This window comes from Scyliorhinus canicula, chromosome 24, assembly GCF_902713615.1.
Source record: "Scyliorhinus canicula chromosome 24, sScyCan1.1, whole genome shotgun sequence".
Taxonomy (NCBI): domain Eukaryota; kingdom Metazoa; phylum Chordata; class Chondrichthyes; order Carcharhiniformes; family Scyliorhinidae; genus Scyliorhinus; species Scyliorhinus canicula.
Genome location: NC_052169.1, coordinates 17,439,723 through 17,452,352, shown reverse-complemented (window position 1 = coordinate 17,452,352; position 12,630 = coordinate 17,439,723). Strand labels below are relative to the sequence as shown.

The 12,630-nt window shown below is 49.4% G+C and overlaps 1 protein-coding gene and 1 pseudogene across 1 annotated transcript in view; one reads left to right on the top strand and one right to left on the bottom strand.

Moving 5' to 3' along the window:
• The window catches only part of LOC119956852 (SH2 domain-containing protein 7-like), a 33,037-nt gene extending 28,514 nt beyond the window's left edge, over nt 1–4,523 (bottom strand). The window contains exon 1 of the mRNA XM_038784357.1: nt 4,394–4,523. Within this exon, the coding sequence (XP_038640285.1) occupies nt 4,394–4,436 (43 nt within the window). The 5' untranslated portion in view covers nt 4,437–4,523. The remainder of the gene's footprint in view (nt 1–4,393) is intronic.
• A 4,630-nt stretch (nt 4,524–9,153) lies between these two features.
• Nucleotides 9,154–10,022, top strand: LOC119956881 (annotated as a pseudogene).
• The last annotated feature ends 2,608 nt before the right edge of the window (nt 10,023–12,630 follow it).

Genomic DNA, 12,630 nt, shown 5'->3' with positions numbered 1-12,630 from the left:
GCCCTTTTTAGCCCCAAAGGAAAGGAGTAACAAGAATGCAGAGTACTGGGCTAATGGCAAGATTCTTGGTAGTGTAGATGAATAGAGAGATCTCGGCATCCAGGTACATAAATCACTGAAAGTTGCCACCCAGGTTAATAGGGCTGTTAAGAAGGCATATGGTGTGCTAGCCTTTATCAGTAGGGGGATTGAGTTTCGGAGCCACGAGGTCATGCTGCAGCTGTACAAAACTCTGGTGCGGCCGCACCTGGAGTACTGCGTGCAGTTCTGGTCACCACATTATAGGAAGGATGTGGAAGCTTTGGAAAGGGTTCAGAGGAGATTTACTAGGATGTTGCCTGGTATGGAGGGAAGGTCTTACGAGGAAAGGCTCAGGGACTTGAGGTTGTTTTCGTTAGAGAGGAGAAGGCTGAGAGGTGACTTAATAGAGACATATAAGATAGTCAGAGGGTTAGATAGGGTGGACAGTGAGAGTCTTTTTCCTCGGATGGTGATGACCAACACGAGGGGACATAGCTTTAAATTGAGGGGTGGTAGATATAGGACAGATGTCAGAGGCAGTTTCTTTACTCAGAGAGTAGTAGGGGTGTGGAACGCCCTGCCTGCAACAGTAGTAGACTCGCCAACTTTAAGGGCATTTAAGTGGTCATTGGATAGACATATGGATGAAAATGGAATAGTGTAGGTCAGATAGGCTTCAGATGGTTTCACAGGTCGGCGCAACATCGAGGGCCGAAGGGCCTGTACTGCGCTGTAATGTTCTATGTTCTATGTTCTAAATGACTGAAAAACTTTACCCATTCGATCAATCAAATGGCTGTAGAAAAGTTGCTCTTCCCAAACAGCTTCGAAGTGTGAGCGATCAGAGAGGGTGGGCGCGATGGGGGGGTGATGAGCCATCTGGGGGGGGGGGGAGGAATTTGTTGGGGGGGGCACAGATCCCCTCTCTCAATTCAGAGATAACTGCGGCATCAAACCATTCTCTCTCCTCCCCTCACAGAATTATCACACTTAGGATTCTGCTGCCCTCTAGTGGGCAAAGGGGTTTATAACCTCGGTCGCAACGATCAGTCATGAATCCTCCCAGACAAAATGGAGTGCTGGGTCCAGCCCTGGGCGCCAACCACACGTCAGGAAGGACGTGAAGGCCTTCGAGAGGGCGCGGAAATGTTTCACGAGGATAGTTCCAGGTTCCTGAGGAGCTTCAGTCACAAGAAAAGGGTGGGGAGGATTGGGCTGTTTTCCTTGGGGATAGTAATAATCTTTATTAATGTCGCAGGTAGGCTTACACTGCAATGATGTTGCTGTGAAAAGCTCCCAGTTGCCACACTCTGGCGCCTGTTCGGGTACACTGAGGGAGAATTCAGAATCTCCAATTCACCTAACAAGCACGTCTTTCGGGAATAAACTAAAATCCTCTACACTTCCGGAGTCCATATCCCTCTATTCCCATCCTATTCATGTATTTGTCAAGATACCCCTTAAACGTCACTATCGTCCCTGCTTCCACCACCTCCTCTGGCAGCGAGTTCCAGGCACCCACTACCCTCTGTGTAAAAAAACTTGACTCGTACATCTACTCTAAACCTTGTCCCTCGCACCTTAAACCCATGCCCCCTAGTAATTGACCCCTCTACCCTGGGAAAAAGTCTCTGATTATCCACCCCGCCGATGCCCCTCATAATTTTGTAGACCTCTATCAGGTCGCCCCTCAACCTCCGTCGTTCCAGTGAGAACAAACCGAGTTTATTCAACCTCTCCTCATCGCTAATGCCCTGTATACCAGGCAACATCCTGATAAATCACTTCTGCACCCTCTCCAAAGCCTCCAGATCCTCCTGGTAGTGTGGCAACCAGAATTGAACACTATACTCCCAGTGTGGCCTAACTAAGGTTCTAAACAGCTGCAGACACGGGGAGAACGAGCAGACTCCGCACAGACAATGACCCAAGCCGGGAATCGAACCTGGGTCCCTGGTGCCGTGAAGCAACAGTGTACTACTGAGAAGGTTAAGGCCGGGGTTCTCCGCCGTGAGTGCGCCCGACACCGTTGCCAGCGAGGACTGAGAATTTGGCACTCAACTAAACCTCCATTCTCTGACTGGATAATCCCGCCGGTGTGAACGGACGGAGAATCCGCCTTAAGAGATCTGACGGTCACAATCTCGACGGGTCGACAGGGTAGATCGGGAGAAACGTTTACCATTAGTGGAGGGCACAGATCTAAAGTCAAAAGAAGCAACCGCAACATGAGGGGGAAACCTTTTTAACTCAGTGAGGGGCTCGGGTCTGGACTGGACTTCCTGAGATTGCGATGGAGGCAGGTTTGATCAGGCTTTCGAAAGGGAACTGGATCAGCGAATCGATACAGCCCAGGAGATCATTCAGCCCGTCGTGACTGCACCGGCTCTCCAAACGAGCATTGTGACTTCGTGCCGTCCCCTCTGCCTCTTCCCCATACCCCTGCACATTGTTTCTACTCAAATAATCACCTAACCCCACTCCTGAACGCCTCGCTTGAACCTGCCTCGACCACACTTTCAGGCCGTGCATTCCAGACCAATCGCTGTGCGAAAAGGTTTATTCTCATGTCGCGATTGCCTCCTCTGCCAATCACTTTCAACCTGTGCCCCTCTCGTTCTCCGTCCTTTTACGAGCGGGCACCGTTTGCCCATGCCTCCTTTTGTCTCTGAATCTCTCTCCGAGCGTTCGAGCAGTGAGTGTTCGGACACTGAGAGACCTGACACAGACTCTGAGCTATAACACAACCAGGCACCAACATCCCAAACACTGTCCATATGGAGAGCTTCCCATTGGGAGGAGGGCACATTGATCCAGGGCAGCCTCAATCCTTGACCTTCCAGAGTTCTTTCTCGATCCACCTTTAGACTGGGCAGGGCCGGGGTCCTGAGGCTATGGTTAAATGCCCACCCACCCTGCCAGTGCCACATTGGGGACAGGGATCCGGGAGATGGAGGGCTAAAGCTTTCCAGGGGCGAGCTTAAAATAATTTGGATTTCTCCGACAAACGAAATGAAAGCCATGCACGAAAGCACCCTGAAAGGCGCCGTAAGTCCCCAGACGACCTGAGTCTTGAATCGAGCCTTGAATGCTGAGTAAACATACACATCTGCAAGAGTAGCTTTGAGGAACTGCTGCGCTCAACATGTTCTGCAAACGCTTCACTGAAAACCACCTCCATTAGTGCCTTCCTCTGCACATCCTACTTTCCTTTCGCCAACAGTCACCGAGCTGTGAGCCACCTCAAGATTCAGCAGCCTCTCACCTCAGCAGGGGGCCGTGTCTATGGCTACAGGTCGAGATTGACCGGCCTTTGCGTTACAGAGGACCACCATGCGCAGAAGGAGGCCACCCGGCCCGTTTACGTCTGTGCTGGCCCTTTGAAAGAGCGATCCCACTGGCTGTTTCCTCTGTCCCCTGCTGTTTTCTGCGTTGCCTTTGCACATTTAATTACTCTCACCGCCCCCTCCCCTCATCCGTTTCAAGTGTTTATCCGGTTCCCATTTGAATGTTACAATGGAATCGCTTCCACCATCAGCTTATCAAGGGGCTGTGCTTTGCATGTACTACTCTCATTCTGTACTTCCTTCCCGACAGTGCTGAAAACGGTTCCTTTTCAATCAGTCATCCATTGCAAAAGTCAGAGAATTATCACAGAATCCCTAAAGTGCATAGAACATAGAACGATACAGCGCAGTACAGGCCCTTCGGCCCTCGATGTTGCACCGACATGGAAAAAAAAACTATATGCCATCTAACCTACACTATGCCCTTATCATCCATATGCTTATCCAATAAACTTTTAAATGCCCTCAATGTTGGCGAGTTCACTACTGTTGCAGGTAGGGCATTCCACGGCCTCACCACTCTTTGCGTAAAAAACCCACCTCTGACCTCTGTCCTATATCTATTGCCCCTCAATTTAAGGCTATGTCCCCTCGTGCTAGCCTCGAGAAGGTTCTCGCTGTCCACCCTATCTAACCCTCTAACCAGAAGGAGGCCATTCGACCCATTGAGTCTGCCTACCTAGGCCAACTCCCCCACCCTATCCCCAAACCCCCAAGCAACCATTGGACACTAAGGGGCAATTTAGCACGGCCAACCCACCCAACCTGCGCATCCTTGGATCGCGGGAGGAAACCGGAGCACCCGCAGGAAACCCACGCAGACACGGGGCGAACGTGCAGACTCCACACCCAGGTCGGAATCGAACCCGGGGGCGCTGTGAGGTAGCAGTGCCAACCAATGCCACTGCGCCGCCCTTCAGTAAGAAATCACTTTGGCAAAAAGGAAATGCAGCAATCGCTGTGGAAGTGGGTGAGGAAAGAGGAGAGAGGGGTGGAACAGCGCTGGTTAAAATACGCGTACATACCTTGGCTAGACCAGAGTTGCATTAATTTGCAGTTGCCGTTCATTGATGCTGAAAGTATATAATCTGTACTAACTCCCAACACAAGTCCAGAGAGGGGACTGAGCTCCCGAGACGCTGGCTGGCATGTTTTATGTTGTATCTGTCATCAACAGTTCTTTCCACCGGCAGAACTCACGATGCTCTATGTTGCTGCCCACACTGGCGATCAGTGACACTGATAAAACACACACACAGCTGCAGGAAAACAGGGCTTTCTCCAGCTCGTAGTTTCCTGCTACTGAGTGGAAACGACGCGGTAACTGACACAAACCGCCAGTAATCGACATGGTAACCGGCGAGGACAACTGTGATGTAAAAACTAAACACTGCCGCCCCTGGAAAGCCGAAAATAACAGCGAAAAAAAATGCAGCTGCTTCAACGTTTCAGCTTTGACCAAGTATCACCGGCTTCGAAACGTCAACTGCTTTCCTCCCCGCAGTGAGATCTTCTTCGCACCCAGAACGGTGCAGAATTACAGGAACGGGCCATTCGGCCCGAACCTGTAATTCTATCTCAAGGCGGGATTCTTTGGCCTCCAGGCGACACGAAATGCCAACCCAAGGTCAATGGACCTCGGACATGGTCCACATCCTGCCCGCGGCGATCTTATCACGGGCGCGGCCAAAGAATCCAATCCCCAGTCTTTTGTGGGACAGATCGTTCCATCCATGAAAAACATAGGAGATACAATAAATACATAACCCGGCTCGTAACGAGGTGAATCCTGCTTTTTGGCAAAGTAAACCTTACTCTAATGTTCCCGAGTACCTGAGGTTTTGGGATTCAGCCACTTTGCCTCAGACGCCTCAGGCGAGCGCCATTTGGAACTGGCCCCACAAACGTGGACCAGACGGAACAACACTGGGGTGGTGGTGGTGTGGGGGGGGGGGGGTGGGGGGCTCCAAGGGGATTGGAGGCCCCTCAGCTGCATGCGCTTTGGGCAGGGTGGTGCCCTAGCGCTGCAGGTATCCTGGTAGAGCCGGCCTGGCACTGCCAGCTGGCATGGGCACTGCCAAAGTGTCAAGCTGGCATTTGTGCGCACGTGCCAGGGTTGCCTGGTATGGGTGTTGGGGGGGGGGGGGTTTGCGGGGGAGGAGGGGGGGGTTCCGGGGACCCTCCCATATTGCGTTCGGGCTGGGAGGGAGGTCGGGGATTCTTTTGGGGGCCGTGGAGATTAGACGCCATTTTTAAATGGCGCCCAATCTCTCGCTACAACGGGGAGTTCCGGCGAGCAGAGCTCCCCATTATAAAAAAAAACAGGGCTATGTGCGGCATTGGCCGCACATTCCCCATTCAGGCCCCTTATTCAACACAATAGCAATGTGTTTCTCAGCACTATGAATGCCAGGAAACATGCGACTAAACGCGCTCGTTCGGAGACCTTTTTTCACTTTTTTTTAAATTTAGAGTACCCAATTATTTTTTTTTCCAATTAAGGGGCAATTTAGCGTGGCCAATCCACCTAACAAGCACATGTTTTCTTTTTTGGGTTGCGGGGGCGAAACCCACGCAAACACGGGGAGAATGTGCAAACTCCACACGGACAGTGACCCAGGACCGGGATTCGAACCCAGGTCCTCAGCGCCGTGAGGCAGCAGTGCTAACCACTGTGCCGCCCTTCGCGCCAGGTAAATACACTCTGTGTCATAACGTTGGCTACCGTCAGACAGATCTTCACCAACGTTAAAGCAGTTCGGGATGTGCTGATGGTGCAAGTGGCTGAAGAGAAAGTATCGAATTCGAAAGAGTTACAGAAAACTGCCACAACATGGTTGCAAGATATTATCAAATTTTGATGTGGTCGGCCCAGCAACCCAGCCAGCTAACTAATATATAAAAACAGAATTCGCAATGGCAACTATGACATGGAAATTAATTCTCACGAAATTATGAATATTTTCTGAGACATGAGAGGGAGTGATCAGGAACTCCTGAGTAATACGGGCACTTTCACTATTTTTTGTATTTGAGTCTTTGCTCGGTGTAGGTGTTTGATTAATCGGCTCCTCTGGGACTTTCAGCCTCAGTTGGATGGAACAGGTGATGTTCCAGTGTGGCTCTGCTATTAATGAGTCAGTGTGGGTCCAGAATGCTCACGTGTCTGCTTTCACATTGGCCTCTCTGTAGAAGCAAATCAAGCAAATCCTGTGTCCTTTATCAATGTCCAGGTAACATGTGTATTTTACCTTTTCATTGACAATACACCATGACTGTTTGCCTGCCATGACACTGTTATCTACACAACAATGCAGAAAGTTGTCCAGGTACTCTGAACCACAAAAAACAGGGCAAATCCAATCCATCCTTATCCACTGATGCACTATCAATTACCACAAAGACGAGAGTAGTGGAATAATCCAGGCTTTATTGAGGAATGATGTGTAGCCTCCTGTAGCTGGAACCAGAATGGCTGCAGCACCGGCGAGCACACACATTTATACTCCGCCTACTGGGCGGAGCCAGCAGGCAAGGATTTACCCATGTACCTCTACTATACAGGCAGTGCCGTAATACATGTAATACAACTAGTGGTGACTACCACATCCACTCCAACAGTCTACTCTTGATTTTGGTTCCGCCTGGGCCACTTAGCTCGTGATCTCTTTACCCCGTTGCTCCAAACATGGTCAGAACAAAGAACAAAGAACAAAGAAAATTACAGCACAGCAACAGGCCCTTCGGCCCTCCCAGCCTGCGCTGATCCAGATCCTTTATATAAACCTGTCCCCTATTTTCCAAGGATCTACTTCCCTCTGTTCCCCGCCCGTTCATATATCTGTCTAGATGCATCCTAAATTATGCTATCGTGCCCGCCTCTACCACCTCCGCTGGCAAAGCATTCCAGGCACCCACTACCCTCTGAGTAAAAAAACTTTCCACACACATCTCCTTTAAACTTTCCCCCTCTCACCTTGAAATCGTGACCCCTTGTAATTGACACCCCCACTCTTGGAAAAAGCTTGTTGCTATCCACCTTGCCCATACCTCTCATAATTTTGTAGACCTCAATCAGGTCCCCCCCTCAACCTCAGTCTTTCCAACGAAAACAATCCTAACCTACTCAACTTTTCTTCATAGTTAGCACCCTCCATACCAGGCAACATCCTGGTGAACCTCCTCTGCACCCTCTCTAAAGCATCCACATCCTTCTAGTAATGTGGCGACCAGAACTGCATGCAGTATTCCAAATGTGGCCTAACCAAAGTCATATACAACTATAACATGACCTGCCGACTCTTGTACTCAATACCCCGTCCAATGAAGGCAAGCATGCTGTATGCCTTCTTGACCACTCTATCGACCTGCGTTGCCACCTTCAGGGTACAATGGACCTGAACTCCCAGATCTCTCTGTACATCAATTTTCCCCAGAACTCTTCCGTTGACCGTATAGTCCGCTCTTGAATTAGATCTTCCAAAATGCATCACCTCGCATTTGCCTGGATTGAACTCCATCTGCCATTTCTCTGCCCAACTCTTCAATCTATCTATATTTTGCTGTATTCTCTGACAGTACTCCTCACTATCTGCAACTCCACCAATCTTAGTAGCATCTGCAAACTTGCTAATCAGACCACCTATACCTTCCTCCAGATCATTTATGTAGATCACAAACAACAGTGGTCCGAGCACGGATCCCTGTGGAACACCACTAGTCACCCTTCTCCATTTTGAGACACTCCCTTCCACCACTACTCTCTGTCTCCTGTTGCCCAGCCAGTTCTTTATCCATCTAGCTAGTACACCCTGAACCCCATACGACTTCACTTTTTCCATCAACCTGCCATGGGAAACGTTATCAAACGCCTTACTGAAGTCCATGTATATGACATCTACAGCCCTTCCCTCATCAATTAACTTTGTCACTTGCGCTGAACCCCAAGGCAGCACGGAGGCGCAGTGGTTAGCATTGCTGCCTCACGGCGCCGAGGTCCCAGGTTCGATCGCGGCTCTGGGTCACTGCCCGTGTGGAGTTTGCACATTCTCCCCGTGTTTGCGTGGGTTTCGCCCCCACAAGCCCAAAGATGTGCAGGGTAGGTGGATTGGCCACGCTAAATTGCCCCTTAATTGGAAAAAACTGAATTGGGTACTCTAAATTTATATATTAAAAAAAAGAGCTGAACCCCAGAGGTGAGGTGTGTTTGACTGCCCTTGACATCAGGGCAGCATTTGGCTGAGTGAGGCATTAAGGAGCCCGAGTAAAATTGGAGTCAATGAAAATCAAGTGGAAATCTCTCCACTGGTCGGAGTCATACCTAGCACAGGGGAAGGTGGTTGTGGTTGTTGGAGGTCAATTATTTCAGTTCCCACAAACCCCTGCAGGTGTCCCTCAGGTCTAGGCCCAACCATCATCAGCTGCTTCATCAATGACCTTCCCTCTATTATACGGTCCGATGTGGGAATGTAGGACAGCACGGTGGCGCAGTGGTTAGCATTACTGCCTCACGGCACCGGGTCACTGTCCGTATGGAGTTAGCACATTCTTCCCATGTCTCCCTGGGTCTCGCCAAAGATGTGCAGGGTAGGTGGATTGGCCACGCTAAATTGACCCTTAATTGCGGGGGGGGAAAAAGGAAGTGGGGATGTTCGCTGATGTCTGCACAATGTTCAGCACCATTCGCGACTCCTCAGATACTGAAGCAGTCCATGATAAAGACCTGGACAATATCCGGTCTTGGGCTGACAAGTGGCAAGTAACATTTGCACCACACAAGTGCCAGGCAATGGCCATCTCCATGATGTCGCTGGATTCTCTCAGCGCTGTACGGCACCTGAATAAGCGGCAGTCGCATTATCAAGTGCTGGAATTCATGTATGACCGCGTCTTCTGCACTGACGATCTGAAAAGGATTGATGGTTCTGACGGGGAAGCGAAAGCTCGATTGTAGTTGTTCACAGTGGGGGTATGGAAACTGCCTTCCACAGAGATGACCTCTTCCTGACCAACCGTGGGCCAATCGAGTTGGCGAAATTGTGGTCAAGAAATAGTTACACAGGGTGCTGAAAATTCATGGGAAGGTAAATGGGAGACATAAAATTCCTGACGAACAGGTGACAACAATGTTGTTGATGACCGAGGCCCCTGCAAACAGGGGCAACACTGGCTGGAGAAGAAAGATGTTGTGGGGCGAGCACGTGGGTTTGTACCCTACATCGGGCAGCACGGTAGCATGGTGGTTAGCATAAATGCTTCACAGCTCCAGGGTCCCAGGTTCGATTCCCGGCTGGGTCACTGTCTGTGCGGAGTCTGCACGTCCTCCCCGTGTGCTGCGTGGGTTTCCTCCGGGTGCTCCGGTTTCCTCTCACAGTCCAAAGATGTGCGGGTTAGGTGGATTGGTCAGGCTAAATTGCCCGTAGTTGTCCTAAACAATAAGGTTAATGGGGGTTGTTGGGTTACTGGTATAGGTATATGTCGGCTTGAGTAGGGTGATCATTGCTCGGCACAACATTGAGGGCCGAAGGGCCTGTTCTGTGCTGTACTGGTCTAATTCTAATTCTAATAGGCGTAGTGACCATCCTGGTGAATGACCGTCCAAAATTCCAGTCCCTCCTTCTGCTGGGGCTCTTTATCCTCATCCAGCGGGAGTGAAGAATGGATGGGGTTTTCCTGAGGATATTCGCCATTTCTAACCCCAAGCCAAATATTTCAAATGAAGAAAATGGCCAGCAGTTGTGCAATTCTGCAGCTTATTCCCGTGGATTTCTGCTTTCTGCCGGATGTTGATTCCGTGTTTTTTTATTTGGATAGGGATCGCTGTAGGAATATACTTTAGTGATGGACCGAAAGATGTCACCTTGAAGGTGATAACTCTCCCCGTTACTTTTGCTTTCTGAATTTAGACTTCTAACGCAATCCAGAGTTGGTCGCTCGTTTGGTTGGGGAGGAAGGTGTAAAATTGAGGGGGGAGTGGTCACTGGAGTTTGAAACCAGGTGGGTCCATATGGATGCTGCGGACTTTTAGCTTGCCGATGGTTTTGTTTTGCTATCATTGTTTCAGTACAAATGCAAAAGTGTTTTCCTGTGCATAGTGGAGCAGGTCACTGTAATGGTATCTAGAATACCATTTGTGTATATAAGTCTCTGACTGTCTACTCTATCTATTCCCCTGATCATCTTATAAACCTCTATCAAGTCGCCCCTCATCCTTCTCCGTTCTAATGAGAAAAGACCCAGCACCCTCAACCTTTCCTCGTAAGACCTACTCTCCCTTCCAGGCAACATCCCGGTAAATCTCCTTTGCACCTTTTCCAAAGCTTCCACATCCTTCCCAACCGGGTGGAACAAACCATTACAAGGGGACATAAATTTAAGGTGAATGGTGAAAGATATAGTGGGGGGGGGGGGGGGTGTCAGAGGTAGGTTCTTTACCCAGAGAGTAGCGGGGGCATGGAATGCACTGCCTGTGAAAGTAGTTGAGTCAGAAACATTAGGGACCTTCAAGCGGCTATTGGATAGGTACATGGATTACGGTAGAATGATGGGGTGTAGATGAATTTGTTCTTAATCTGGGACAAAAGTTCGGCACAACATCGTGGGCCGAAGGGCCTGTTCTGTGCTGTATATTTCTATGTTCTATGTTCTATATAACGTGATAACCAAACTGTATGCATAGATTACAATTCTAGCATCCGGCCACAGGTGGCGCGGCGACAGGAGGACGTCATTGGAAGACACCCACGTGTCAGAGACACAACCTGGACAGCACAGAGACAGAAGCTACACAGCAGGCACAGAGTCCAGACAGAGCTCGAGCAGCTCCTGAGTCAACAGTAATTAATAATAGTTCATCATAATTTAGCCGTCGTATCCAACTGTAATCTTAGTCGACATCATAGAAACCCTTGAGTGTTTTAATTAATTAATAAACAGTTTTGTTCATTTACAAAGCCGTAAGTTCTCTGATCACTTCAACTACAAAGACCTCGTTGTCCATGCACACAGAGAACATTAGAATCACCTCCGTGTACACTTCCCCAGCAAATCTAAGAAATACCCTGGTCCCTCAAACTGTTTGGAAGCCTCACATAACTTCTAACCAAAGCAGCTACTGTACAATAAATTGATGGCAGGTGCTGTAACCCAAAGACAGTGAATGGGTCAATGGATCTGTCCAGCTAATTGTTTGCCAGATCCAAAGATAGAATTTACAGTGCAGAAGGAGGCCATTCAGCCCATTGAGTCTGCACCAGCCCTTGGAAAGAGCACCCTACCTAAGCCCACACCTCCACCCTATCCCTGTAACCCAGTGACCCCACCTAACCTTTTTTTGGACACTAAGGGCAATTTAGCATGGTCAATCCACCCTAACCCGCATATCTTTGGACTGTGGGAGGAAACCGGAGCACCCGGAGGAAACCCACGCAGACGCGGGGAGAAAGTGCAGACTCCGCACAGACAGTGACCCAAGCCGGGAATCGATCCTGGGACCCTGCAGCTGTGACGCAACTGTGATCCCACTGAGCTACCGTGCTACCGATAGAACGGGACGGAGAATTCGACTCGGGGAGTGAGAGAGCTGATGCCTGCCCAAGATTCTCGACCTTTATTACAGACCAAATTGTACTTTTCCTTGTTCTTTGCGTATACATTTGGACTGTAATGTAGATATTAGCACTGGATTATTGGACAGTTGGGGTCATCTGTTGCCAGTTCACCTCTACTATCCCAACCTTTTCATCCGCCTTAAATAAGATGGTGGTTGAGTGAGTGTGAGCGACCCTTTGTATGTGAAATGAAATGAAAATGAAAATCGCTTATTGTCACGAGTAGGCTTCAATGAAGTTACTGTGAAAAGCCCCTAGTCGCCAAATTCCGGCGCCTGTCTGGGGAGGCTGGTACGGGAATCAAACCGTGCTGTTGGCTTGCTTTAAAAGCCAGCGATTTAGCCCAGTGAGCTAACCCACTAGAGATGTGGGAGTGCTACATCCAAATCCTATCCAAACCCTGGGACATCAGTGCAACGTCCTATACTTGGCTGACGAGAGGGTTTGTCAATACAAATTGGTGACAGTCTTGCTACATTTGCGGCCCTGGTTGTCATTTACCAGTTCGTCCATCCACAATTTACATTTATTTCATAGGACTATGTAAAAAAGCATTTGTTTGTACTGAAATGCTGTGGTAACTGGTCCTGACGAGCCTGTATAGGTGGGCGTTGATGACATCGGTAGTTGGTAACCGAAGTAGAATACAGAGA